General features: G+C 43.8%; 1 protein-coding gene across 2 annotated transcripts; it reads left to right on the forward strand.

Moving 5' to 3' along the window:
• The first annotated feature begins 1,821 nt into the window (after nt 1–1,821).
• Nucleotides 1,822–25,341, forward strand: TMEM272 (transmembrane protein 272). Of its 2 annotated transcripts, XM_027815883.2 has the most exons (5): nt 1,822–1,896; nt 9,127–9,186; nt 15,840–15,922; nt 20,138–20,247; nt 24,880–25,341. In XM_027815883.2, the coding sequence occupies exons 1-5, from the start codon at nt 1,839–1,841 to the stop codon at nt 24,884–24,886; spliced, it is 318 nt and encodes a 105-aa protein (XP_027671684.1). In that variant the 5' UTR covers nt 1,822–1,838; the 3' UTR covers nt 24,887–25,341. The 2 variants fall into 2 exon arrangements, with proteins under 2 accessions (XP_027671684.1, XP_027671683.2); XM_027815882.2 differs by lacking the exon at nt 24,880–25,341 and having other exon boundaries at nt 20,138–21,178.
• The last annotated feature ends 1,578 nt before the right edge of the window (nt 25,342–26,919 follow it).

Consider the following 26,919-nt stretch of genomic DNA (forward strand, 5'->3'; position numbering starts at 1 on the left):
ATGCCTGTTCTCACACTTTCTAGGAACAAATCTGTGCCAAAAGTTTTAAAGTTTAAAATTAATGTGTCATTTGGTTATGGAAACTACTTGTGTTCCTTCCTCCTTCCTGTTCTCCCTGAGCGTGCAACAATGCTCATTTCCTTCCTTAAAATATTTGTCAACAGTTGCAGCCCAAAGCCAGAGTATTTGCTGCTCTGAAGAAGATTTGGTGTTTGGGATGAGCAGTATACACTCCCCAGAGGTGAGGCTCTTGTACGTAATCTCTATTCTGGTCCATCATCCAGTATTGATGGAGATGTCCACTGGGATTTGCAAGTCTTATTACAGCAGTAACAGCCATCAGATGAGGTTTGTGGCACAGTACGAAGATGAGGGTTGGAGAAGGAGAGCTAAAATTCATGAGACACCTGATGTGATGATGGACACTAGAAATCTAGATATAGATGTTGATGGCTGGCTGCTACACACAAGTGTCTCAGCGTGGGTTACTGACCTGGTGGCATGTCCACAAAAAGCCTCAGTCCTTGCTCCTTGCCTGGCTGCTCACCAACAGGTAAAGCCAGACCTGCCTTTATTACTGCTGTCACTGCCAGGAAATAGCAACTGCAAGGCCAACACACAAGGAGCAAAGCCCACCCCACTCCCATGGCAGCACAGGGTCCTGTGCTGCTACTGGTGATGGGTTTCTGGGCTCGCAGGAGAAAGCAGGCTCCCGGGAGACAGCCAGCTCTGCTCAATCACGGCTGGTAGGGCTTGGACAGGCTATGGAGGGGGCTATGGCCACATATCAGACGCATGGTACAAGTCTGTCTTTATCTTCAGCGTATGTCGGTGGCCTTGTGGTCCCTAGTAGGCTCTGGGCCAGGTTGGGCTCAGCATTGCAACATGAGAAATCCCACCAGGTTTCATGTCATCTCAGAACAGAATGAGGCTAAGCTTGAAATATTGCTCTTTAACCATTAGGAAATCTAAAGAGGCTGGTTTGAGGTATGTGCAGAAATGCAGCTTCCCCCATCCTGGCCTCCTCCACGCACACCTTCATCTATCACAGAGCTGCCGCTGAGCTGTGGTGACCCTGGGCAGAGACTGAGGCTCGGAGTGAGTGAGCGAGTGAGTGTGTGTGTCTCTCTGTGTCTGTGTGTGTGTGTGTGTGAACCATGAACCTTCCATGCTCTCATTGATGCCTGTTGCTACTTAGCTGTCTGGCACTGTCTGAGCTCAGGCCTTGGGTGCCTAGCTGCTTGCTCATCCCTCAACCCACCTCGTAAAAATTCTTTACAGAGGGCTACTTTCTAATCCAGCTACTTTTTTACCAAAGGCATCTTGTTCTGGACTCCCTGTGGTTTGAAGCTTTTATTCTATGTTCCTCTTCAGAATCCTCCTCGACCTTAAAACTATTTTCATCCTCTCTCCTCCCCTTCTCTTTAATTCATTTTTGCTCACTAAATAATTTTTTCTGAGGTTTGTGCAGTGAACCTTACCCGTTTCGCTGAGTTTTCTCATAACGGTTAAATACACTTTGCCCTGCCCCGCCTCCAATCAAAGTCAAGAGAGAACCTTTTATAGTTTTCAGGAAGACAGCACAGATACTTGTCCCCCAGCCTTCCTGTGACCCCAAAGCTCCAGCATCACTAGCAAGCAAGCCCAAAGCTGCTGGAAACTCTGGATGTGCCACTGACGGCTGCTGTCTGGATTTGGGGATGTTTTAAGTTTTTTGAGGGTAGTGAAAGCCTGCTAAGTGTGTGAGTGGCTCTTGATCAAGATAGTAAGTTAAACACACTTCTCATAACCATATTAATTTCTGTATCCCCACAGACACCCCCAAAAGGCTCTTCACAATGACTGCCGGCCTCGAGAAAGCTTGCCACCGTTGCATATCTAAAATTGCCAGCAATGGTAAGTTCTGTTAGTAATCGCCTTTCCATATTTAAGCAGCTCTGTCGCTAAGCCAGATATACAAGAATTAAGATGAAACCAAGTCCCACCTGAATCTTCCACTAAAGTATCCTTTTCTTCCCTCCCTTCTGAGGTATTTTGTTTCCTAGGCAATTTTGGGTGCTGATGGAGCACACAATAGGGACTCTATCCTGACAGCATCTGTCTGCTGCAGTATTTGGATTATAGCAGACCAGTGTAAAATTTCAAACACAGACACCACCACGCACCTAAATATAGGCTGCAGGAGACAACCTAAGCAATATAATGTGTTTGTCTCCTGTTTGAAGCGGTACCTTACAGGTAGTCCAGCAGAAGTTTCTGCAGGGAAAACCACCTGGTAAAAAGCAGCACAGCCAGCCTAGGAACAAACTTCCCCAGAAGCAATTCCTGCAAAGCAAAACTGTTGCCAGCCTGTGTGCTGGCATGGAGTATGGTCAGGAATAGCTCTCCCTTCACCTAGAGGTATTTGGAGCAGGGTCTTCTTCCCTCTGCTTGCCTGGCCCCTGGCACAATGCCACCGCAGGCACGGGTAGCCCTCCTAAGTGGCCCTGTGTTGTGGGTGGGAAGCATGTTATCTGAATGAAGGTCTTTGGCACGACAGCCTGGGGTCACTCAAGTTCTAAAGCAACTGGTTTGTCTCACCCAGGGTGGAGGATGCAGAGGGGGTGTAACAAGCCAACATCTCCTGGGCTGGGTGAGCAGGCTGGCTCTTTCTCTCCAAGGAGCAATGCAGCACAAGGCTGACCTGGGCTGGGGGCTGTGCAAGCTGCATGGAGAGGCACAGGAAAAATACCCTCACAGGGGTAAGGTTTTGTAAGACCAGCGAAGCACTGTTGTTGGCAGGAGGTTAAAAACCAAGGGGTTTATAGCAGCTTGAAAGGCTCTCAAAGTTCAGAACAACCTTTTATTAATGATTAAGCCCCGTAACAACTTGCTGCCTTGCAACTTTTCGGAGAAAACCAAGCCAGGAGGACAGCCAGCCCTGGTCAAACCCAGGTGGGATGGCCTGGATTCAAACCAGGCCCACTCACAGGAACCTGGCACAGGCAGGGAAGGAGAGGAGTTTTCCAACCCACCTGTTGGTGCTCATCGTTGCCCCAGAGGAAAGGAGGGCTAGGGAGTGATGAACACGGAGGGGTGTGGAGCATGCAACACTCTCATTACACCCTGATGAGCCCCTGGGAGTGGGACCCAGCTGGTGTGAGCTCCCTCACACCCCACAGAGAGGACATACATGGGGGATCTGGGCCCATTGGTGAATATCACAATAACAAAAGGCAAAAGTGGTATTTTCTCTGATTTTTGTTCCTACCAGTTACAAGCAAAATGTCACTTTCCCTGTTGGTATTAAATTGCCACTAGGACTTTAATGATTACAGAGAAAATAAGTGATCTTTCTGAATTTTTTTTGAAAGAAAGGGATTAGTTCTGCCTCATTTATGCTCTCTTACACCAGGAGCACCCTCTCAGGTACCCACAAAGTTACCCATGAGTAAGGCAGCTCAGAAATACCGTTCCAGGAAACTCATTATCTTTAGGTTTTCATTACATTTAAGTTCAAAATCAGCTCAGCTTTACCTATGGATCAGCTAGTGCATCCAAAATTGATTTTCTGTTCATTAAAATGCAAAACTTCCTGAAGTGCAGTGACACTTAATTTCACTTTTTCTCATCATCCTGTGTCTATTTTTCAAAGAGCATTTCAGCACAGGGCCATATTTGTACCTATGGTCTCCTGATATTTAAATTACTCTGAATAGTTAACCTACCTATGCAGCATCATCTCAATTCTTTTCATTCTTGGTACAGCAATTTACATTCGGAACATTAGGGCAGCCTTTAATTAACTGACAAAAAAAAAAAAAAAAAAAAAGAAGGCTAATCCACTACCCTGGGTCTATTGCAAAGCAAACTGGTGGCTCTTTATGTAATGCTTAAATATTGTTTTAGAAGTACATCTGGAAATTAATCACAAGGGGCCAAATGCAGAACCTAGACCATGGCATAATTGTAGTTCAGTAGCTAGAGGCATGGCATAAAATTAAGACAAGCCACTCTACAATATTGCTTAATCCCCAAACCCTAACCTACACCTACATCTGTATCTACATCTACATCCTCCCCATCTTGAAGGTTCCCTGATTAATGGCACCTCCCTATTCTATACCATTTCTGATGAAAGCAGCATAGCTGGTGTCAGTGCAGGAAACTGGAACTTAAATTTTAGGTGATATGTCACTGACATAGCCTATCATCTGGTGCCAAAGTACAACTTCACAGTTACACAGCCTTGCCTAAGCAAACAGTGATGGCACGCAGCAAATAGCAGGTGGCCCTGAGCTTGGTTTTGGTCTGCAAGTTGGTTTTATTGTGCTTCCCCTCCCTCCTAGGTGGCTTTGCACTGGGACTGGAGACCTCCACAGGAATGGCTGCTCCTTACACTGAATTCTCCAGCTGCTGAGTATCTAGTTTGGTCAAGGAACTAAAATCACCCCGGGGTGGGATTCCTGTCATTTGTCCAAAGACTATTCCAGCAATATATCTCCTTCTGGTGGCACTTAGCCTCATGGAAAGAGCAATTTTTATTTCTGCTCAAGTTCATCTCATGCCTCTACCTTCATAGCTCTTTGGATCACTCACAGGTCCATTCCTGAGTGCTCCAACGTTGCTGTTATTTTCTCTCATTTGGCCGTTGGCTAGCCAAGCTGAACAGATTTAGTTCTTCTCCTTCAAAGTTAGTTCATTCAAGTCTTTTCTGCATATTCCATCTGATGCAATGACTGTCAGTCAAAAGCCCAGAAAGACATGCAGTATCTGCAGCTACCAAAGCCATGGGCAGACTCATTCCTGGTCTGTAAAACTTTGACCTTGCTGGAGCTGGTTCCCAGAGAGATCCATCAAGACTTGCTTTGCCACTGCAGCACCCACACACGCTGCATCCTTTCTTTTCTCTGAGTCCCTATCAATACTGCAGGAGATCTGCAGATACTGTGAAGGAATAAATGTGGATGAAAATATCTGCTACCTGTCTGCACTCCAGTCTGTTTCACTACCAGTGCCCACACTGCTGTACATCACACTCTGACACTGCTTGCTGAGCTAGCGCACTACCATCTGCATCTGCTGCAGGGCATGATCAGTCCTGGGACTGGGCCAACCGACCCAAAATTGCTCACATTCAGACTGCTGAGAGTCATCCCCCTTCAGAGCATCATTCCCACGGGGCATCAAAGGGAGTACTGTGAGTTTACACCCAGAGTTTTGCTGCTCAGCTTGCTCATGCAGATAAATCCTGGTGTAACTGCAGAATCTGTTTGGAAGCTGATGGCATCTCGTTTAAAAAAAAATACAAAAAAAATCCTTTTTTATCAGGAACTTGACAGACTATAGAACAAACAGCATTTGGGACTGATGGTAATGTACACAACACTTCATTTATTACTGTATTTATTATCAGAGAGCTTGTCACACACTCTACTGAGTAGGTTGCACTACAGCAGTATTAGCATACTACCTAAAAGGAGTGGGTAGGTTGAGATTTATACTCATAATTCACTTCTGAAAATCCCGTGAGGATCCTTCTTACCTGAAAAGAAACTTTTCTCTGTCTTCAGATTAAACAGGGACAGCCTGAGCTGATTTGAAACTGCCAAGCGCTTAGAGAAATCTTGGCAGCAAGGTAAAGTCTGAGGAGCCCACAGGTGTCCAATACGGCCTCCAGATGTGTCCCACATCCCCCAAGCCCAGGCTGTGTGCCCTGAGGTTGGGCACAGAACCAGGGGTGGGAACCAGGCAGGGGCAGAGGGAGGCGAGGACATCTGTGGTGCAGGGGCATGGCTATGGAGGATGTAATGGCTCAGGCATCAGGAGGGACCATGACCTACAGCTGTAATGTTACCAGTGATTCCAAGTTCACTTGCTTCCATGGGGAGACCCTGGCAGGAATAACTCAGCTAAATGGCAGACTTACATTAGCTGACCATCCTGCTGGGCAGGAGAGAGAAAATCTGCACCCACTGATCTAATTTTTGTGACCACAGATTTCAAGGAATGTGCAAGACGTGCAGCCACTTGCTCTCCTCTTCCGCTGTTGTGATCCCAGGCAGGAGCTCTTCCCATTTCCTGGCACACTGGGACTCACTCACCAATGCCTCCCAAAGCAGGACTTCACCAGTGCCACACCACGAGCTGCCCTGGCGGTGCAGAGCAGGGGCTCCTGCCTGATGCCCTGACATCAGCTTCCGAGGGCAGATACCCTTCTGAGCCATGCCCAGGAACACTTCCCTCACCCTGTTGTGATTTTAGAGACTGCCCGCCCTTTTTTGCTACTTTTTCTAGGAATGGGTCCAGGGCCTTCTCTGACCAGCCTGTGAGGTGATACCACTGACTTAAAAATACCACAAGTCCCACATGTGAAACTGCACAGATAGCAGCATCCTCTCTGCTGAGCTGTGCTACCCTGCGGCAAATACAATTTTCTTAAGCAATTTGTCTTCAGACCAGAACGGGGCAGCACAACCCAGACAAATCCAGGCAGAGAGTGCATGTGTCCCGGCTGAGCAGCACTGCTGTGAAAAGACCACACAAATTTGGGGGAAAACAGGTTTTAGTGCTGCTAGTGGCATTGAGAGCGGCTGCGGAGCCCTGCCAGTTGTGTAGTCAATTGTTGAGAGTCTCACTTTGTTAAACATGGGTCTGGAAGCCTTCCCAGACTATGCATCTGCCCCTTCAATTCGAGACCTAAGAGGCTGTAGCTGAATGGGGAGATAATGAGTAAATACATTCCCAGGGACTGCTTTGGGAGGGGAATTAATGAACCATTATCTTTTCCTCTTGAGCTCCGGTGGTCCCTACCTCCCATTTCTCCCCTCCAAAATCAAGCTATCGGGTAGTTGCTCGACAGAAGCAAACACGGACACCTGCGTGCCAGATGCGCAGCCCCACATATACACAGCCCCCTCCCAAGCCTTTTACAGAGCTTATTGCAGCATCTCTCCCTGGGGCTCAGACAGACCATGTGCTGCACGATTAAGAAATGACATGATGCCTCCTTCTGCTGGGCTCCTGAGTACTTGCCTGTGCAGCAAGGGCAGAAACAGGAGGTGGCTGTGAAACTGCAGGCAGAGGGGTGACGCCGCTCCGAGAGCTGCCTTGTGATGACAGGACTTCTGGCAGCACGAGGCAGTCAGCGCAACTCCTGCAGGCCTGATCTGCACTCATTTGGATACCAGATAATTGAGGTGCCCAGGGTGTGGGCAGTATTTGTTAGGTGATGTCTGTCCATGGGTGTGTTGGAAGGCCATCTCAGCTACAATACCGTTGCTTCTGAATATGAAAATAATAGTCTAGATAATGTAACAGCAAGAGGACCTACCACAAAATGTGACATGTGGTGAAAAAGGAGGCTCTAGGCTGAGTTGTTCTAATGAGACCCTGTCAACTTTTGAAAGAGCTTAGTCAAGTGTAGGACACTATTCAAGCAGAAGAATTTCTGTACTGTGCAGCATTCAAGAGACAGGAGGGCCTAGGCAAACATGTGTGTGCATGAAAGAGAGACTGGCCGATGGGGAGAGCAGGAGGGGGTGGTACAAAGGGACAGAAGTGCTTTCTTCAGCTCGAAGTATCTTCAGTCTCTACCAATTCATAGAGATAACAAACATGCTAGTTCTGAGAATGAAAGATGTCTCTCAAGTGCTGAAGTGTAAGATCCTCGTTCTCTGCGGAGAAAACACGAGCAGTGTATGGGGGATGGTGTGTTCCCATCAAAAGTGTCTGCAAGGCAGAAAGCCTGGTGGATCTGCCCTGAATTTTGATGCCACCCCTATGTCCTCTATCTCAGTTTCGCCTTCTGTAAAATAGAGGCAATGATGTTTCCCTTTTTCTCTAAGGCACCCTGAGGGTGATGTTTTGGCAGTGCTGCAGAATTTCCCAGAGTGGCACTGTACGCAGGGTGCTGGCGGTGTCCCCGCTCCTGCATGGGGAGGAGGATGCCATGTGCCTTGCAGAGGTTGCAGTTCTCTGGCACGGGGAACTACATGACAAAATTTGCCTGGGGAAGGGCTGGTTCCAAACCTACCCTGAATGCTTGCTCCAAGATTTTTTTTCATAAGCCTCCAAGGAGACATCCTACTCCTTTTATTATCTTCTCAGCCCCTCTGCAGTCTATGTCCACCACTGCTTACCACCCTTTTGCCTCCTTTAGGCATCTACTTGCAGACTGAGCCATTTGCAGAACCAGTCTCCGGGGACACTTGCCACCGAATGTCCTCATTATGTTTTACTCTCCTTTTGCAGGGCAGTGTTTCACTTTAATAATGCCAAGTGTTCATGATTAGGCACAGAGGTGACAGCTCTGGTAAGACAGGCTGCTCACACTGTTCTTGGTGCTATTGTTTCTCACTTTCTGCAAAGGTAAGCATTCGTCCTCTGCAGCATCAGGCTATGCTGGGAAAATATCAGGGTTCAGATACACCAGCAGCTCTCTGGGGAGTAGCTAAGCACCTCAGATCCACTCACCTGTGGGAACAGTCTATGTGCACCCCAAAGAGCATCCTTCCATGCAGCATAAGCTGATCTATCCCAATGACAAGTCCCAGTGCTTGCAGCAGGGCTGCTGCCTTTGTGTTGATGAGCTGAGCTTGATCAGGGAGATAGACCAGCCAGAAACTATTCACATTTGCAATAAAGACAGTTTATTTAGCTATCAGTGAAAACTAAGTGGAATGGCATTAAACCCGCTATTTGCTTAGCAAACAGATACGGCTCATCACTTGCCATGGATTAGCTGATGCAAAGTTACTTGTTACTGCACAGTCACCTGGCAGTGTCTCCGAAGCTGATGCAGACTAAGGCAGCAGTGGCTGCGTCCTTGCCCTTGCAATAAGACAGCTAGAAGTAGTAGCAACAAAAGCAGTTTGTGTCTCCCATTGCTTTTCTGCTGATACAAGGACTAACAATGTACAAGATAAAAAATGGAAGCTTGAGCTCTGGGAGAGTGATAAACCACTTGCTGGTCCCATCATCTCAAATGCTGCACCATAAATATGATATTCCCACCCCAATAAGTGCACTACATTTCTTGCTACACAACTTTATAGATAAACAGCATCTGTAAAGCACTGGATGGATTTGCTGGTCTCTAAACTTCAACCAGCCACAATAACACTGTCTTTCTTTTCTCATTCACAGCTTGCTTTATATTTGGGCTCCTCACTTTCCTTGCATTACCACTGTCCATGACTTTTATAGGTAAGTTGACTGCTAAAGCAATTTAAAAATAGGAACTTTCTGGCACTGTGTGTCAGGTTAACACATCTGGTAGGAGAAAGGAGTTAGGAAACTTAAAAGTTTCCAACTGCTGCACCTGCGTATTGGTACCTTATCTTCAAACTGAATCCCAGCCCATACCGCACGGTGGAGAAGAAGCAGCACTTGAATTCTGACCCTATTTGTCTTAAATACCCCTCCAGTGTGTCTCACCTCAGTACAGGGCTCTGTCTGTGGGAGGAAGCTCAGAATCTGACACATGAGAAGATTTCATTAATCAGGATCCCTCTGTATTAAACTGCACTATAAAAATCTCAGGAGCATAGGGCTGGAAAGGAAGAAGAGATGATGTAGGCTGCTATTTCTCCACCTTTTTGAAAGTGAGATCTGCTTTTTGGCTGATCTATCTCTGTATAACCCCCCACAGGCTGGATTTGCAAGTAGCATTTCAAGATCAAATATTTAAGAAAGGAAAAGAAAATCCTTTGAGCTGCAAATTTTATACATTTTTAAACTGCATAAGGCTCTTCTTAAGCGTCACTTTTTCCTCACCATTAACATAGATTTTTTTTTTTTAACCAACCATTTTCTAACACTTCATTGCTCCCTTTGGGCCTTTCACATCCTCCACATGGGTTGCAACCTCCACTTCAGAAACATCGGTAGAGACACCAGCCCACCACTGCTCAGACAGGCTCACACGCTCACGGCATCCCTGACAGATGTCTGACTTGTCCTTGCTCAAGGAAATTCCATGGCTTCCCAAGGAGCCTATTTCAGCATTTTATTGCTCTCACAGACAAAATATTTTTCCCCATATCCAACCTATATCTTCCCTATGGCAAATTAAACAGATTACAGCCTGTCCTATCCACTGTGGTCACAAAGACAGATTGGTCACTGCCCTACTCAACAGAACCTTTGAACTGTTTTTGAAGGCTGCTATTATAACCCCACTCCATCTTCTCTTTTTTTCCCAGAGATCTTAAAAACGTACATCTTTCATCCTGACCCCACAGTTCACTGTTTCTGTAGCTTTCCCCGCCCCCCCCCCCCATTTTTTTCTCCCTCCTTTGGCCTCTGGCCAATGTAACTATTTTTCTTCCCTCATAAAAAAAAAAAAAAAAAAAAAAAAAAAAAGAACACAGGACTCCAGCTGAGACCTGAGGAATGAGCAGTGCAGAATAATTAGCTCTTCTGTTTAACATGCAGGATTCCTGTAAACACACCTCAAAATAAAAGATGCTCTCTCTGCACCAACTCATTGGCTCCAATTGAGTTTATGGTGCGTTGTAAGCCCAGATTTGGCAGTGCTGCTCCCTATCAGACATTTCTCATTTTTTATTTACATTGAAGTTTTCTCTCCTATACAGAGTGTTCAGCTTTATCGTCTGTCATCTCATAGATTTGGGATGTCTTTTTCCAGTGTATCCAGATCACTCTGAATTTTAAGTCCTGTCCTCAAGAGCCCTAACAATCATTCCAGATGGGTGTCCTTGAGAAGCTGTTCACCTTCTGCCTCATTATTCATGAAAGATGGTGCAAATTAACTTTATGTGCAGCTGCTGTGGGCAAGATGCATCCCACCTAGATTTGGACTGTATGCATCTGTAACCAAGCTAAGTGCCATGTGATGCCCTTGCAGGCGGTTAAGAGAAATGGGCATTTCTGAGAGTGAAAGTCCCATACCCTCTTTTAGGTGTCTGCATTGAGATGAGATGAGTTTTAAGGAAGAAGTGGGACACCTAGGCTGTTGGCACATTACAGCTGGCCAAACCCGCAAAAAAGTGTTCAGCTAAAGGTTGGTGCTGCTTCCTTTATCTGCAGCCTTCTGAGTACCAGTGATGACTGTGGTAGGATTCTGATTAGGATGTCCTAATTAGGAATTAGGGAGTTCTAATGAGGGATTAAGAAGCAATTAGGAAGTAGGGAAACGGACTGAACTGTTACATCTCAACATTTAGGCTTTTATGCTTATCCATGACTTAAAATTGCTATTTATCCGTTAAGAGGATTTTCGTTTTAGCTTTTCCCCAGGCTGAATACGCCTGAGCTGTGGAATAGGGGTGGGAAGGTATAATTCAAAGTGTGGTACAGCTTGCTTGCATATTGACAGCCAACCTTCTGGAAATGAATCCGGGGCTGGAATCTGGCCACTTATAAATATAATTTCCTAGGAATATTTCATAATAACTTTAAGATCAGTGAGAAGTGGAAAGTATATAGAGTAAGATACTAGCTTGGAGCCCTGGTATCTCATGCATCAGACATAGAACTCTTTTGTTCCACAACTTACTGAAATTAAGAGATAATGTCACTGTAATATAGTGTTGTCAGAGGATATTGGTTTCCTGCAGCTACATATCTGCAAAGGCATTTTTAGGAAAATGAAATGTCAAGGAAAATGCTGATATTTATTATCCAAGCAAAAGCCTCTGATTTTCTGATAACATTCTGTTACCATGATCTCAGAGAATAACTGATGTGCTGATATGCCCCCAGTTGTTTTGGCTCTTGCTTTTTGTAGAGGAAAAATGTGAGTTATTTTCAAATGTTAGTAAATAAGTTATAATAATATTTGTCCAAAATCAGAGATTAGTAACTGGTAGCCCTGGTAATAATTACACGCTAACATTGTACACTTTTAAAATTTGGTAGTACTGTAAATCACAATATAAGTCAAGATACATGACAAGGACTCAGCAAATTTTCCAGGCTCCAGACTGGTGACATCATTTAAGCCACAGACTGTTTAGCAGCTTTCTAATTTTTACTGGTAGGGATGATCCCTTTTTTTTTTTCACTAAACACTCCAAAAATAGAGAGAGCTATGGAAGGACCTCATAGACATTTATTGAGATTTTTTTTTTTTAGTTTCTGGGACAGTGAAGGATTGGTCCCAATAATGCATTCTTGTATGTTGTCCAGACTACCTTTACACACAGTGTTCCCCATGGGTAGCTAAATCACATTTGAAAGCTGATGATGACATAATTTTCTCAATAAGCAGTCTACATTTTCCCCTGTTCAAATTTAACCCAGTACTACCCCTCAAGCTCATATCTACACCAAATACTTCCTCAACTCTCAAGAGCTCCTCATAGCTGTCTGAAACCTATTCTTATGCTCTGTACCTTTACGTGACAGCCAGTCTTATTCTTTATCGGTTATGGTTAACATAATCTTTCCTTGCATTTCAGTCCTTCAGCTACTCACTGCTTCTGTTGAGTTTCCTCTGATTTGCTGATACGCTTTCTGATAAAATGGTGTCCAGAATCAATTACTTGGAGACAAATCTTCTGCAGCACCTAGATCCTAGTGTAAAGCCAACAGTCCAGGGCTCAACTGAGGTCTGTTTTAAGTGATGGCAGCTGCAGTCATCCACTGGGAACAACTGAAAATGGCCTGGCATGTTGTGTCCTTTGCCTGATGTTAGAAGAGAAGGTGGGGAGCGGGCACCAGACATCAGATTAGCCTTGCTATACAGCAGCCCTCCTTTGCTATGGGATGCGCTTCAGCCATTTTCGGCTACCTGAGAAGAGCAAAGCAGCTAAATGAGGCCAGTGTTGTATTGGCTTCCATACATCCTGACCCCTCATCTCATGCATAATTGTGAGTCACAAGGGCACTTGGTTATTAGTGATCCGTTGTGGGCCACTGCCCAAAATGGTGTCCTTAGCTCATATCCTGATCACTCGTGAGTGCTCTTTCCACTTGGCTGGACTTTGCGTCCTGCATCCCACTGCAGCATTGTTCTGTGGTACCCAAGAGGTAAAATGTGCAAGTACCTCTGCTTCCCCAAGACTCCCATCTCTTTTTTCCCCTGGGCATTGTGTAAGCTGTTGGACACCCTTGCTGTGTCTGATCTTGCAAAGGTTGCTGGTTTATTCATTTGGACTCGTGCTGGTCTGTGTCGTGGTCAGGTGTAGAGAAATGAAGGCAGTGGGTTGATTAGCATTGATAATATGCAGCTGTGGCCTTGCCTCAAAGGCAGTGGGTTGATTGACATGGATGATGTGCTCATTCCGCTAAGTAGTTAAATAGCTCTGAGGATTGTGGGAGGGGGGGCTGGATGGAGGAGGAGTGGTAGGGTTTGGCTTCTGGAGGGAGGAGAAACAGCATGGGCAGTAGAATCTGACTGAAGGTAAAGCCTTGTTGCAGCCTGATAGCTTGCTTGTGCTGCAACAGTCAGGTTTAATTGCTCTTCGCTATAAACCACAGATTGCTATGGCTTGCAGGGAGCATTGCACCAGAAGCAGAGCTTTGGTCTCTCATGGTCCATATACCCCATCATTAACAGTCAAAGGAAAGCATACCTAGTGCTCATAGGAAAGAAGAGAATGGGAAAAATTGATGCTCTCCTACTAGTTTGGTGTTCCCAAGTAAATCAGGCACGTGCTGTGTGTGAATTGATTGGCACATGATATGTGTGCCTAGATTTCACTGCAAGAAATGCCAATCCCCATCTGTCAACAGGAGGTCCATATTTCCTATTCACTCATAGTGCTGTATTTTTTAAGTTATTACTGTATTACCCCATTTCACCTCCTCTTTTGCCATCATATCTGCCTGCAACATTCTCCCAAAACCTACAGAGTACCACTGCTTGTCGTTCAAATCTTTCCCAAGACTGACTGCTGTCATGTTACATATATGAAAGGACTCCATAACAGATCTGTCTGGGAAATAGAATCACAGCTCCATGAAAAAAAATTGGCACGTTTTCTTTCTTTTTTTTTTTTTTTTTGCCTCAAACCAAAATCTCAGTAACACACTAGAAATAACAATTACCTAGGTTCCTAAACGGAAATATATTCTCTGAGATCCCTGGCCAGTTGCTTTTATAGCAGGCTATTATAGGGCCAAAGACTGGAAACCCTGGAAGCTGCTTTCTGAAAATGATGTAATTTGTGACAATTTCCCTGCTGCCCACCCCTGTAAATCTGGGAGTATGAGCGGGTCTCAGTGTTACACAGTGGCAAAATGAACACAAAATTACAGCATTGCAATAAGGGACAAAAAGGGAGAGAGACCAAATCCATCAAAGTCCAGCTCTTTTCAATTATGACAAGGCTGGTAATAAATGCTTAGCATAGAAGAGTCCACTGGACCCATAGCCCTCATGCACAGCAGGTCACAAAACACTGCCCTGCATCCTATGACTAACGTAAGATCTATAGCAAGCAACCACAATCCAGAACACCTGTATTATGCTATGCAAAGAGCACAGGAGAGGTTCAGGACATCAGCAATGTTCTGGACCAGCAATAGCAGTGGATATGGTGGGCAAATTGGCAAGCTGAAGATTATAGCTATAGAAGGCAAAAACAGAAGGCAAAAATCAACTGGTACTTCTTTCCTGATCCCTTCTGCTCAGTGTAGTTTGCAACATGGAGGCAAGACATTCCACCTGAGAGACAGCACTAGGACCAGCACATTGCGTTCGGGATCCTGCATCTAGATAACCCAAATTATTCAGAGAAAAGTCAAAATTTCTCCTTGAAAACTTTTACAACAAGAAGAAAACAGCAAATCCTTTCTGTCCTTTGCAACTGATCAGTCAAAGCTCTGAAACATGGGATCAATAACAATGAAATTATAGTGTAATGAACAGTTTAGAAATGACTGAGGATGCCACTGGGTAAGAGACTCAGGCAGGGGATTAATCTCATCTAACTTTAGGTATCTACAGCTGCCTGTCTAGATGCCTTGTACAGCCATGGAGATAAAAAGGCATTTTCAGGGCCCAACTCATCTGACCTATTTCAAATGCCTATCTTAGGATGAGATGCATTGAATTTTACAAGTGTCTATTTCTCCCTATTGAGTATAGAGTCTAGGAAACTAGTTCAGATGCCTGCATTGCAGAAATCTATATTTGGGCAGATGAGTCTCACTGCCACAGACCTGTACCACAAGCTTCAGTGCCTACTGCCAGCAACATCCTTACACTGCCATACACCCCTTTCCCTGAAACTTACCCAGCTTTCCCTTTCTAGCAGTAGATTTGAGGGTTGCCAGGATCCCTGGCTCCATAACAACCAATGCTTTTAGCCTCCAGCAACCCAAACAGCCTGGAAAGTTGAGCTTCTGTGGTTCCCTATGAGCTGCCTGGGAAGCTAAAATGGTTCCAGGCACTCCCACAGGCACTGGCTCCTAGGCTTCAAGGCATCTGACTCAGGAACATGCCACGCTCATGGGAGCTAATGAGCAGGAAAGGCCTGGGAGAAGCTTATCGGAATTCTTTCTTTTCACAAAGAGTTTTGATTTTCAATGAATTTTCTACTGCTGATGAAAATTTCCTGTCCAGCTCAGTCAGTTGTTCATTAAACATAGATGTAGTGGCTGAAGTTAATAACCTCTGTACATGGCTCCCATCAGTAATGCCAGAACAACAGTACTGTTGTTGTTACCTTTGTGGCCTCTCTTCCTTCTGCCTTTTGCTTGTTCATGGCCCTCACTCCTGTAATGGGAGATCCAAACCCCCTTTAATTCAGCCCCCATTTCAACAAATGCTGGATAAAAGTCTTGGATCTAAGCACTACACTTCACTTACAGCATCTTTAGTTTTCACTGTACAGCTTGTTCCACTATTTGATCACTTGAGATAACAAACATTCATTTTTGCTGTTCAGGAATGAAGTTTTTGGAAGATTGCCCAGTTCAGCCACTAATTCCATTATATCTGTTGGTGGGTGGCGTGATTGGCAGCTTAAAGGTAATGTGCCTTTTGTGTGTGAAAAATATTTTGTGTGACTAGACTTTGACTTGCTAGTTAAGACATAATGATGGCTCCAGACAGCTATGTGCATGCAGTACTGAAGAGAGCTATTGAGATTGGACTGTGCTTGTTCCAGCACCTAAAGCACCCATCAGCCAAGTGAGATGCTAATGAGTTCAGCATTCAGCATTGTCCCACACGTTGTGGTGTGACTTTCTCCTACATCACAGCATCTGTGCTACCATCTCTACCGAGGGAAATGACTACGTAACATGGATGCCTGTGGTAAATGGGGTCTTATTTCCACAAGCAGTCCTCCAATCCTGCCAAACCTTTTCCTTTGTTTTCAGACACACAGGCTGGACAAAAAGTGAAATTATTCTCCTAGTTTTGGGAATACTATAAAACTACAGGTGTTTGTACATAGTCCTTCACAAGTTCAATTTACTCCCACCACCCATGACCTGCCTGGCCAGAAGCAATGACTATGCAGCAGCATAGCTTCCTTCCAGAGGAAATATATCCTTGTATCGCAGCAAGGTTTATGAATCCAGGCACAGCGTTTTCTAAGCACAGCTACCTGTCTTCTAGTGGACTGTGCTCACTGTATCTTCACTGACCCAGAGCGTGGCTGCTTGGCAGGTAGAGACACCCCCACATCCATGTCACACCCCCATCACTATAAAGCTATAACTCTGCATTTACTCTAGGGTAAAGGATTGTCTTTTTCTGACAGTCCCTTTGCAGATGGTGTTAACTGTCTGCTAAAGGCTTGTCACAACAGATTGCAGAGATACTTTAGGGCTTCTCAGCAGGATTAAGCAAAACTTTTTTTTTTGCTGTCCCAGTGATGTTCCTGTGAAAGGAAGGGAAAGGGACAGAGCTGAAGGAAAAACTTTGGAACTGGCACTGGTAGGGCATGAAGGGCTAAGAACAGCAAGTGCTGCTGCTGGAGGAAGCATCTGTACTGGTAGCAGTGGCTGCTCTGGATAGCTAACGGGGGCAGCAGCAAGCTGGTACCCAGCCTACCTTCCTGGTGCCCAGCATTGGCAGAGCAGGCAGGGTAGACCTGATGGGTTGTGGCCTAATGTTTCAGTGCAGGCAGCCTGTCCCTTGAAAGGGAATCTGCCCGTCTCCCATTTGACAGCACTGCATATTGCAGCCAGCAGATGCTGCAGACAGGAGGTAGCTATGTTTCCTTTTCATTATGTTTCTAGCCCAAAAGAATTGATCTAGGATTGAAAGGTGGGAAAGAATATTCCTCTGCAGGTCTCTGCATCCCCTACACTCTTTCACAGTGGTAAACAAACCACAGTACATCACTGGGACATGGATCCTCCTCCTGAGGACCTTTGGTCAGTAAATAAGTAAATGGAGAAAAAAAGAAAGTGCTTAATCTTGTTATGAGGAATTTGCTATGTTAAGAGTTCTACTGAGAAATGCTTAGCCATTCAATCATACCAGTGGACTTATCTGTATAATCAAAGGTTCATTTAATAATAGTTTAGAAAAGATTAGAGCAGAATCAAAAGGAAATTTTAATGCTAGTGAGTTGAAGCCTACATAAAAAATGTTGACTGTTTCTTAGCAATTTCTGGTTTAAAGTCAGTTTTTCTTACCCTGAATAAGACGGTAAGTGGGTCAGTTAATATTTATGCTGACGCCAAATAATGGCTTGAATTTGGCTTCAGTTGACAGCAGGACTGCCTATTTTGCTGTTTGGCAATACATTTAGTCAGAATTTGATCGGCTTAACTCATGTGTCATCTCACAGTGTAGTCAAATTCGACCTGTCTCAGCTCTGCCCCCTGTTGTGTTCATCAGACTGCACTGACTTCACTGACCTTGAAGTTTGGGGTTTTTTTGCTTGACCTCTGAAAGTTAAAAGGTCAGAGAATGTGTATAGGATGAAGCTTGAATGAACACTGTCCAGTGATGGACATCATGTAATAGCAAGTCATTCTGGCCCACATCTGCATAGATCTGTAGGCTCCTCATCTGTTTCTTTATCACCTTCGGTCTTTTAAAAGGCAATGGTAACCTACAGATGTTCACCAAAGCAACCAAACCATTCTACAACATCCAGAAAGGCCTGCTGAATTCATGTCATGCTCCTCCGTAAAAGTATATTCAGCAGTAATTAACAATGTGAGCAAGTGCCAGAATTTGTTTCAATCACAGCTTGGCAAGGCAGTATCCATAAGAATTAAATGCACTTTCCATGAACTGGTAAGATGTAGCTGAGATGCATAAATCACCTGGGAGGTTCCTCTGACTTCCTCAAAACCAGTGTTCACCATTCCCGCTGCTAGGCTTGGTGAAGCTTGAGTACAGACAGCTGCCTATGTGTTAAGCCCACCCTAGCAAGCTGCACAGAGCTTCAGTCCAGCCACAGGTCCCTATGTGGAAAACTCAGACCCACTGGCCAGATATGTTTCTCTCTCCTGTGTGTCATGAGCCTGCCTAAAATAAACGTTCACCTGAAAAGAAGATGCCCTGCTCATTTGAGCAAGCCTACCAGTCTGAGTACTCAGCTGGATGTGAGACATCCAGTGGAAACACCATTTTTTTTGGCCTGTGTTGGTGCTGGGACTTTAATCTCTGTTTCTCACAAACTGGTACCAACACCTGGGCTAGAAAAATAGCTGGTTTTCTGAACAAGTATGTAATTGTTTACATATAATTGAATAGTTTTACAGGGAAGAACAAGAGAATCCTCTTCCCAGGATGCCCTGGATCCTCATGCTAAGCGTTGCCTGTAGAAAATTTGGCACCCAGACTAACATTTCAAAGAGAAGAATGAGCACAGAATATAACTTGGAGAGAACACAGCTGAGAACCCCTGCTTGGACAGTATGTCACTCCCCATAGCCACTCAAAAATCCACACTTTTTACCTCTCCATCTGAATTTTATTCCTGGTTGGCCAGGGCAGTTCCTTGCTCAGTTGGTTTCTGAGAGTCCCTTTCCCAAAGACACAGCTCACTGCAGGAAGACTTGCACAGGAACCTAAAAATGGGAATTGTGATAACAATAGCTAGTGTCTTGAAGACTGGGCCAAGTGTTTCAGGTGTAGCAAGAACATAGGTTTCACAATGTTTGGCTCAAATCCTTGTCGGACCCTTTATATACCTCACCTATAAATCTACCAAAATTAAGAAACTCATTTGGGGACAGAAATTTGAAAGCTTCTACACACCTACATACAACCTACTTACCTACCTGTAAAGGAATGAAGCTGGGTTAATTAGCAATGATAATATAGAGCTGTGGGCTGGCTTCAGGGGCGGTGGGTTGGCTGATGTGGATAAGGTGCAGCTGTGGCTGGTTCTGTTAAGGGGTTGGGCAGCCAAGGAAGGGAGAGCAGCCGAGGAAGGGAGAGGAGGAAGAAGCAGAGAGAAGAGCATGCCCTGGATGAGGAGAGACTAGGAGAGGGTATCAGAGGGACTGGCATGAAGAGTATGTTGGTATGAGATGGTAAAAGACCTTGTTGCAGCTTGATAGTTTGGGGAGTGCTGTGACGCCTACCTACATACTTTGTATTGCCCAGAGTAAACTAGAAAACTTCTAAGCATTGCTGATGAATCCTACTGCATTTCCCTGTAGACCAGACCTTCCCAACCTCACATTGTCATAGTATTCCACCTATTTCTCTGCTCGTTCTGACTGAAGGCAGGAACGGAGCAATCTGAAAAAATTACATTTAATTGAAGAAAACTTGACAGAATCATTCTAAGTAGCTGAAGCAATTTATTTGGGGTTTAGGTCATAGTCTAGATACTTTCATAGTTTTATTTAAGCTGATTCACCTACATAGCCATGGAAAACAGGAGAGATAAATCCACCCACTACACAGCAGGAACCACTCTACTTAAGTCATGTAGCAGTTCCTTTAATCTGCTCTTAGGTCTTCAGCGTAGGAGCTGCTGTCGTCTCCCTAAACAATCTGTTCTCATGCCTTTCCATTCTTACCGTTGGCAAGTGTTTTTTGTTTTTTGGTTTTTTTTTCCCCAATGTCTGGCCTAAATCTCACTGGTGTAGGGGAAAACTGCATTATTTTCCAGCAGGATCTGTCTCATTTGTGGGTCCTCAGCTTTCTCTCATGTGTTTTTCCCCACACGCATTTTAATTCTGCTCAAAGGCTGGCCATGGCCAGGTTTTCAGACTTCCCGCAGCCCATTACTTACTGCCTTTTCTCCTCCAATGCCTCCAGGTGACTCTCCTGCTGTACGACTCAACCAGGATGAGGCAGTTGCTTTCCAAGTCTGTTGTGATTGATGATGATGATGACGACGAATATCCCTGGAGGCAGAATGCTCACAAGTACTACATCCATCTAACTCTCAGCCTTTTCCTCTTTCTCTGGTTCATTCTTGGGAACTACTGGGTTTTTTCTGTGTACCTGCCACATTTCATCCCACCTTTCCATCAGCCCCAGGATTACTGTGACAAAACCCTGTACATTTTTGCCTTTGGTGTTCTCATTATTAGCCATACTGTTCTCTTTCTCCTCATCTTTTGTAGCTGCTGCATATATTGTTTTTCCAGGCAAAGATACTCTTCTGAGGAAGACTAAATGTCACATAAATAAAACCCCAGATGTTTGGGAAAGCATGTACAACAAAGAACAGGCAATAATTCATCCTTGTGTACATCTTTGTTGTACTATATATATGTATGATAGCAGTCAACTGCAAGAGGAAATTGTAAAATACAGTGCCATCTGGAAACTGCTAAGCTGAAATACAGCAAAGTCAATGTAAAACTGCTGCTATGGGTGCCAGGGTGCACTCTTGCTAACTTGTACATCCCCTTTTTTAACTCTTGGATATTCTGTCTGAAGTAAGCTCTTGCAGATGGCAAACTCCTTTAAACCCAGGTCCCCTTATGTTGTTTCAGCATACTATACCTTTGCCTATAAAAGTAGCCATGTTGTCTTCACTGGATCCGAATATCTCCGTAGCCTTGCTGGGGTGTGCTGCTGTCCCTGTGTTACAGGTGAGGGAGCTGAGACAAAGAGGTAAAGGGCTGTATTCAGACCACCTTGCATGGTGCATGGACTTTGACAGTAACGTAGATGCTCACTGGAGAGCTATTCAGGCCACTGTTGGACCAGCCTGTAAGTAGCTATGATTGCAATACAAGCGTGTATAAAAGGCAGCCTGAATACGGCCCCCAGGTCTCTTCTGAACTTATACTAGAAAGCATCTATATGTAACTTTGGTGCTAGACCAGATAGTCTGAATATATCCGTGTTTTTCTGATACATCCAAACTGAGCCAAGGCCACTTTGCAAGTCATCAGCAGAATAAGGAACTGAGCTACAGAGTACCAAATTGGTGCTTTACCAATGGGCTCAGCATTCCTCAGTCTAGGGGGACCCTTCAACTTTTTGTAGAGTGGTGATCTGTCAGCACCACAGCAACACAAAGGTGGTTTTCAAACCATTGTGATCAAGTTCATAGAAAAACAATGTTGGCATTTTACATATAAATTTTAAATATAACAAATATAGATGTAAAATATAAAACACGATAATAAGGCATGGGCAGGGATGTGAGAATTTCAGGTGGATGTGTTTGCTACGGCAGTTCTCTGGTTGCGGTGTGAGTGTACGTTTGATTTGTTCACCTTGGTGCTGTACATATGAAAATTTATACTTGAGGCACAGATGTAATGCAAACAGCTTTTAAGTCAACAACAGTGTCAGCTTTAAAAGCACCAGCATGCACAAGAGGCAATTGTTTTGTGACATGATGGAAGAAGCCTGTAACTGGTCCTGGTAGGCTGTTTTTCATGTGTTGATGAATGCTTTCACTTTTATGCGCTTCTGTTAATATGGTCAAAATGGAGGGGCTCCCCTTTATAAAAGCATGAGAGTGGCCCCAGACACAGGAAGAGGATGTGTGTTTTGGGTATTTTTTCTGTCAAAACCCACACAGCTGAAACCTCTGTTTTAGAGAAACCTAAAAGAATTATACAATGCCTGTGGAAGGGTGAGATCTGTAAAAGAACCTTAACAGTATGCCATAGCTAAACAGGCTCTGCTCAACCGTCCTTCCCGGGATGAGGCTGAACACACTGTGACATCTGTGGAAACCACCTGTCTTCAACCGCAAACGTTTTTCTCAGGGGCTATCGTATTGATAACTAAGGGTGTATTTGGTCCATAAGGATTTTAATTCAGGTCCTGGCTTTAAAAATTGTTTATTTCCAGTAAACTAATCTTAGAAAGAAGGTAGGATAAAGGTTGAAATAATCCGCTAAGAGGGCCGCATCAGTGTAGCATTCCGCGGCTTTGCAGCAGCCACTCAGGAGAAGTCACAGTCAGGCTGTCTCTGCTCAGAAATCCATGGAATGGGAATTAGTAACACTGCTGGCTGACTTAGGCCATGCATCATTGTATGTAGGGAGATACGACCAGTGGAAATCTTTCCTTTTGTTTGTGGGCTTCAGATTGTGTCTGGGAGAAATCACAGGCTGTGTTTTCCCAAAAGCTGCTCCACCCCGTGCTCTCCACTGCCTTTCTAAGGGTACTACGCATTTCTGAAACATAACTGCACTGCTTCCATCAGTGGAATGTTAGAATTCCTCCTTCCCACGCCAAATACTCCACTGGTTTAGCACTTGGGCTCCTGGATTTCAGTTCTAAACTGATCTACGCGATCTTACCCTCAGTGGAAAGCGTCTTTCGTTCATTAAGATGCCAAAGCACTTAAGAAACTGCCTATCAGCAGGCATAACTCCATTGCTTACTTGAATGCAACAAAGCAGCTGTTTATCGTTACTCATGAACTTTACCCAAAAGCTTAGAACAGGCATAAAAAAGAAAATTATACTCAGCTGATAATGTAAAAGAGATTTAACAAGAAAGTAGATACACAGGACTCCAGTACAAACTTCCCTTTCTTATAAAACACTGCTAGAATAATTCTTGATCGCAAAGAATTAAGGGCTCATACTCCTGATTAACTCTGAATTGATTCCCACGCCACTGCACACTCAGTAACCTTGCAGCAAGTGATGATGTATGCACTCCTATCTGAGCAAATAGGAGGTGATTCTAGTTCAGCCCGGAGGAGATGTAAGCGAAGTCACATTGCCTTGCATTTTGTGTGCCTCTGTGAACACAGTTACAGCAGCTCAGCAGATGTGCAATGATTTATCAAACTTCAGCCACACAACAGTAAGCCTGAGGCCTGTGTCTCATTCATGGGAGGCTAAGGCTAACTGCTTCTTTACAGTCTACCACGCAAGCTTAATTCTTTAGGTATAAGAACCCAGTGCCTTCATTGACATCGCGGGAAACTTCTGTCAAAACAAAGTGCTGGTGTTTAGTACCTTGTTGGCATAAACCCGGTATGATGGAGAAAGTATTAACAAAGCAAAAGGCATTTGTGAAATATTTTGAAGTTACACAAAGTAAACAAAAAAGCTTTGTTAGGAGAGGAAAATTCCGAATCGATAGTATTTACCTTTACTTGTGTAAATAAGCTATGGCACATGTAAGTGTGAACATCAACACCTCCAAAACTGTTGGAGCCATCAGTTATGTATCCAGAGAGACCTGATGTGCCTTCTGCACTTTCACTGCTACTGTGTCCTTCAGTAGGCAAAAATCATGCAGGTGTGGAGCAGGGACACCTGGTTTTGGGCATATCATTAAGTACAACTGAGTTACAGTGACTAAGTTACCACTCTTCTCCTGACCCACCATCAGCAGTGTAATTTCTCTTGGGTTGCTCCAATGGCTAAATAAAGCACTAGGCTTAAATCCAGAGTAGTTTAATTGAAGGCACTTTATCTCACTTTGGGGTAAGCTAGGAACATATGCATGGGCCACAGCACCTTAACTTGGCAAGCAGCAATGTTTTAAATTGCCACAAACTGATGGTGTCCCAGACATATATGCTCAGTCCCTAGAGAAGCAGGCACATTTCCTCAGAAACAGCTGTGGGGGAATTAAGTCATTACAGCCCAAAGGTCAAATGGCTGAAAATACAATCTACACCTTGGTTTGAAAACTTTTGTTATTTTGCCAGTAGACCAAAATTACAAATTGAAATGTTCGTTTTTCTTTTTCTTTCTTTCTCCGCCCCCCCCCCCCCCGTAATGTAAATGTGTTCTGCAAATGGAAAAAAAATACACCCTTAAGCTAATTATTATGAACTCAGAAATATGTTGACTACAATGCAGGAAACCAGTTGTAACTAGCTTTTAAAGCAAAAAATATACATGATTTCAATGGATTAGGTAGCCTGCTTACTTCTAGTTGTGGGTAGTACAAAAATCTAATAATATAAAGACACAAAGACATTTTTGCATGCACACACAGACTCTAGACATATACATATCATAAATGTAGTGGTAACAACCATGAAATAAATCACCTTATTACATTTTATTGCCTACAGTATATTTCTCCTCCCATTACTCCACCTTCTTCAGCAATGGGCATAATACGCCAAAGCTCTAGGGAGCATCTTCCCACAGCTGTTTTAAAAACCGCAGCCAGACAGGCAAATGCTTTGTTCCTTCATTCCAAATGCTGAACACAGACAGTTCCTACCTGCTGACCCAGAGAGGAAAGATGAACATCAGACATATCACATCTCTTCAGGAGCAGAAACAGGAACCTTGTGCTGTGGGATAAAAGAAGCAGATCTCTCACACAGCACTTGCTCTGAGCTTTATGAGGTCCCAGGACATTAGATTATAAAACTACAAGGTGACTGCAGAAAAAAATAGAGAAGCAGGAGCTATTCTAGCTTATGTCAAAAGCTGTTCTGAATGTGTCAGATCCTGAAATGTGAACAGCTGGTGTAAATGAGCCTAAATGCTTTGACAGGCACAGGGCTATGAAGATTAAACTGGTGATAACTTGTATACATTGTACAACATTCTAAACCAGATCAGTTATTTTGAATCTTATCTCTGATTATTCATCTTCCCCAGATTCTAATTGATAGAGATCCTGCATCATGATGAAGACCTATGTATGTTCTACATATGATATGGAAAGGATTGCTACATCAGGACTGCCATTTGAAATTGTTGCTTCTTGGCTTATGTTTCTTGAGGTTACTGTTCACTGATGCAATACATGAAAGTTCCACAGGTGGTAGCCATACCAGGGAAAAGAAAATGTTTTGAAAGGGTATAATCTTAGAGGGAAAATAAAAAAGGCTGACAAGTGCCATGTGATGGTGCATAGTACAAGAAAACAAAGTACAAGAAAACTGCTAAAAGGAACAAGGTTATATTGCAAGAACAGGTTTTCAAAGAAATTGTATGAAGTTCTGAGAAATCACATATACATTTTTGTAACAGTAAATTTCCACCAGATGTCTCATCTGAATAAAAATGCAGGGGGCAAGATATTGACCAGTGTAAGTGCATGAGCCTATGTGACTGGAGTTTAAAGATTAAGGTACTTTACATTTAGCAGTCAGGCTAATTATAATCAACCCTGCTGCAATTTCACTGAGATAAATAGTTATATCAGAGATTGATTTCACCCACAGATTTGAATCTAAGCCATACTGGCTCTTCTGCATGATCTTTAGTACTCAAGCAAAGGGGGAATCTGTGATACCTTTCCCTCTGCTGCAGTACAGCAGCTCAAATGTGAGATGCTCAGAGATACAAACTGTGGGCCTGTAGGCCAACATACATGAAAGCTTTTTTTGACAAGGTCCTCTTGATGTCCATGTGAGTTATGTACCTGCATATCTTAAGGATTTGATTCTCAGACCTTTGCAAAAAACATATTTAGCCTTTCAGTACCAATATGAAATGAGTACCCAAAGCGCAAATAGTGGGGGAAAAAAAAAATTCCACTGTGCACATTTGTTCACAAGTTGCTATAGACAACACCTTTTTATTATTGTTGCTGATTTTTGCTCTTTGCATTGCTATTCTACTGCTGCATGGATTTCACATTACTAGTTCATAAATTCTATTTCTTTTCAGAATCTATCAGAAAGAGTTCCTTCATTATTTTTAATGGACTTTTGAAAAAATCTGTCCAAAGACAGGTGGAATAAAACTTTTAATAAACAAGTCTGGTGGTTACTTGCAGGGGAGGGTTTGGCTCTATAGCTTTATATGGGTAAGTTTTACGCATCTCTGTGGGTTCTGTTACCACAGCACGTGGACTGCTCGCAGACACAAAACTTCAGTCCATTCCTTTGGCATTTGAAGATGACATACAGCAACCATGTAAGCTGAGGTGTCTCTGTTGCCCTACTTGTAGATATTTCTTGGTAGATACATACTACTAGAAGTTATCTGCAATTTGGTAACAACTGTGCTAGAATAATCAATGCTAATAAGGTGTAAGGTTTGCAGAAGAATAAGAAAAATAAGATAAAAGAGTGGAGTATAGTAGAACTCACCTGAGTCAGCCAGCCCATGGGCATCCCTGTCCAACATCTGGTAGTAAGAACGGGGTAGAAGAACAGTAAGAAGAGAAACGGCTAGCTGAAGAAAATATTAGCGCAGATAACTGCATTACTGTCACAGGCTAGCAACAAATGTGTCCATTCAAGTATGCTGCCTACTGTAAGGATATAAAGATATTTTTTCACTCACGGAAATCATAAAATCGATCTTTTATGGACTAAAAATTTTCAAAGATGAAAATCAACTATAAAGCTGCTAGTATTTTTAAAACAGTTGTATACTAAAGTATGCATAAATTATCTCCTATACATAGATTAATTAGGTTAGCAGCAGGTTTAGCTGCTGCTCCCAGTGAATTCTTTTCACTTTGGGAGGACACTTGTCGGTCCCTCTCCTTGCCAGGACATGCCTTCCCCTGGGAGGCTCCACAGGCTCACAGAGACCAGGGCCCTCAGCAATTGATGGAGCAAACCTATGCTTCTGCAAGGCAAAGTACGAGATGCCTTTTACTGGCCCCTGAGTAAAAAGGAGTGATTCAGCTGAGCTGATGACATACTGCCACATTTGTTTCTCAAGAACAAAAGGCTGTTT

This window comes from Falco cherrug, chromosome 2, assembly GCF_023634085.1.
Source record: "Falco cherrug isolate bFalChe1 chromosome 2, bFalChe1.pri, whole genome shotgun sequence".
NCBI lineage: Eukaryota > Metazoa > Chordata > Aves > Falconiformes > Falconidae > Falco > Falco cherrug.

Bases quoted from the DNA above. Each gene is read 5' to 3' on its own strand.
- TMEM272 (XM_027815882.2), top strand. From the start codon at position 1,839: ATGACTGCCGGCCTCGAGAAAGCTTGCCACCGTTGCATATCTAAAATT. The intron at 1,897-9,126 runs GTAAGTTCTGTT...TCTCATTCACAG, and splicing joins ATCTAAAATTGCCAGCAATG to CTTGCTTTATATTTGGGCTC. The intron at 15,923-20,137 runs GTAATGTGCCTT...CAATGCCTCCAG, and splicing joins GCGTGATTGGCAGCTTAAAG to GTGACTCTCCTGCTGTACGA.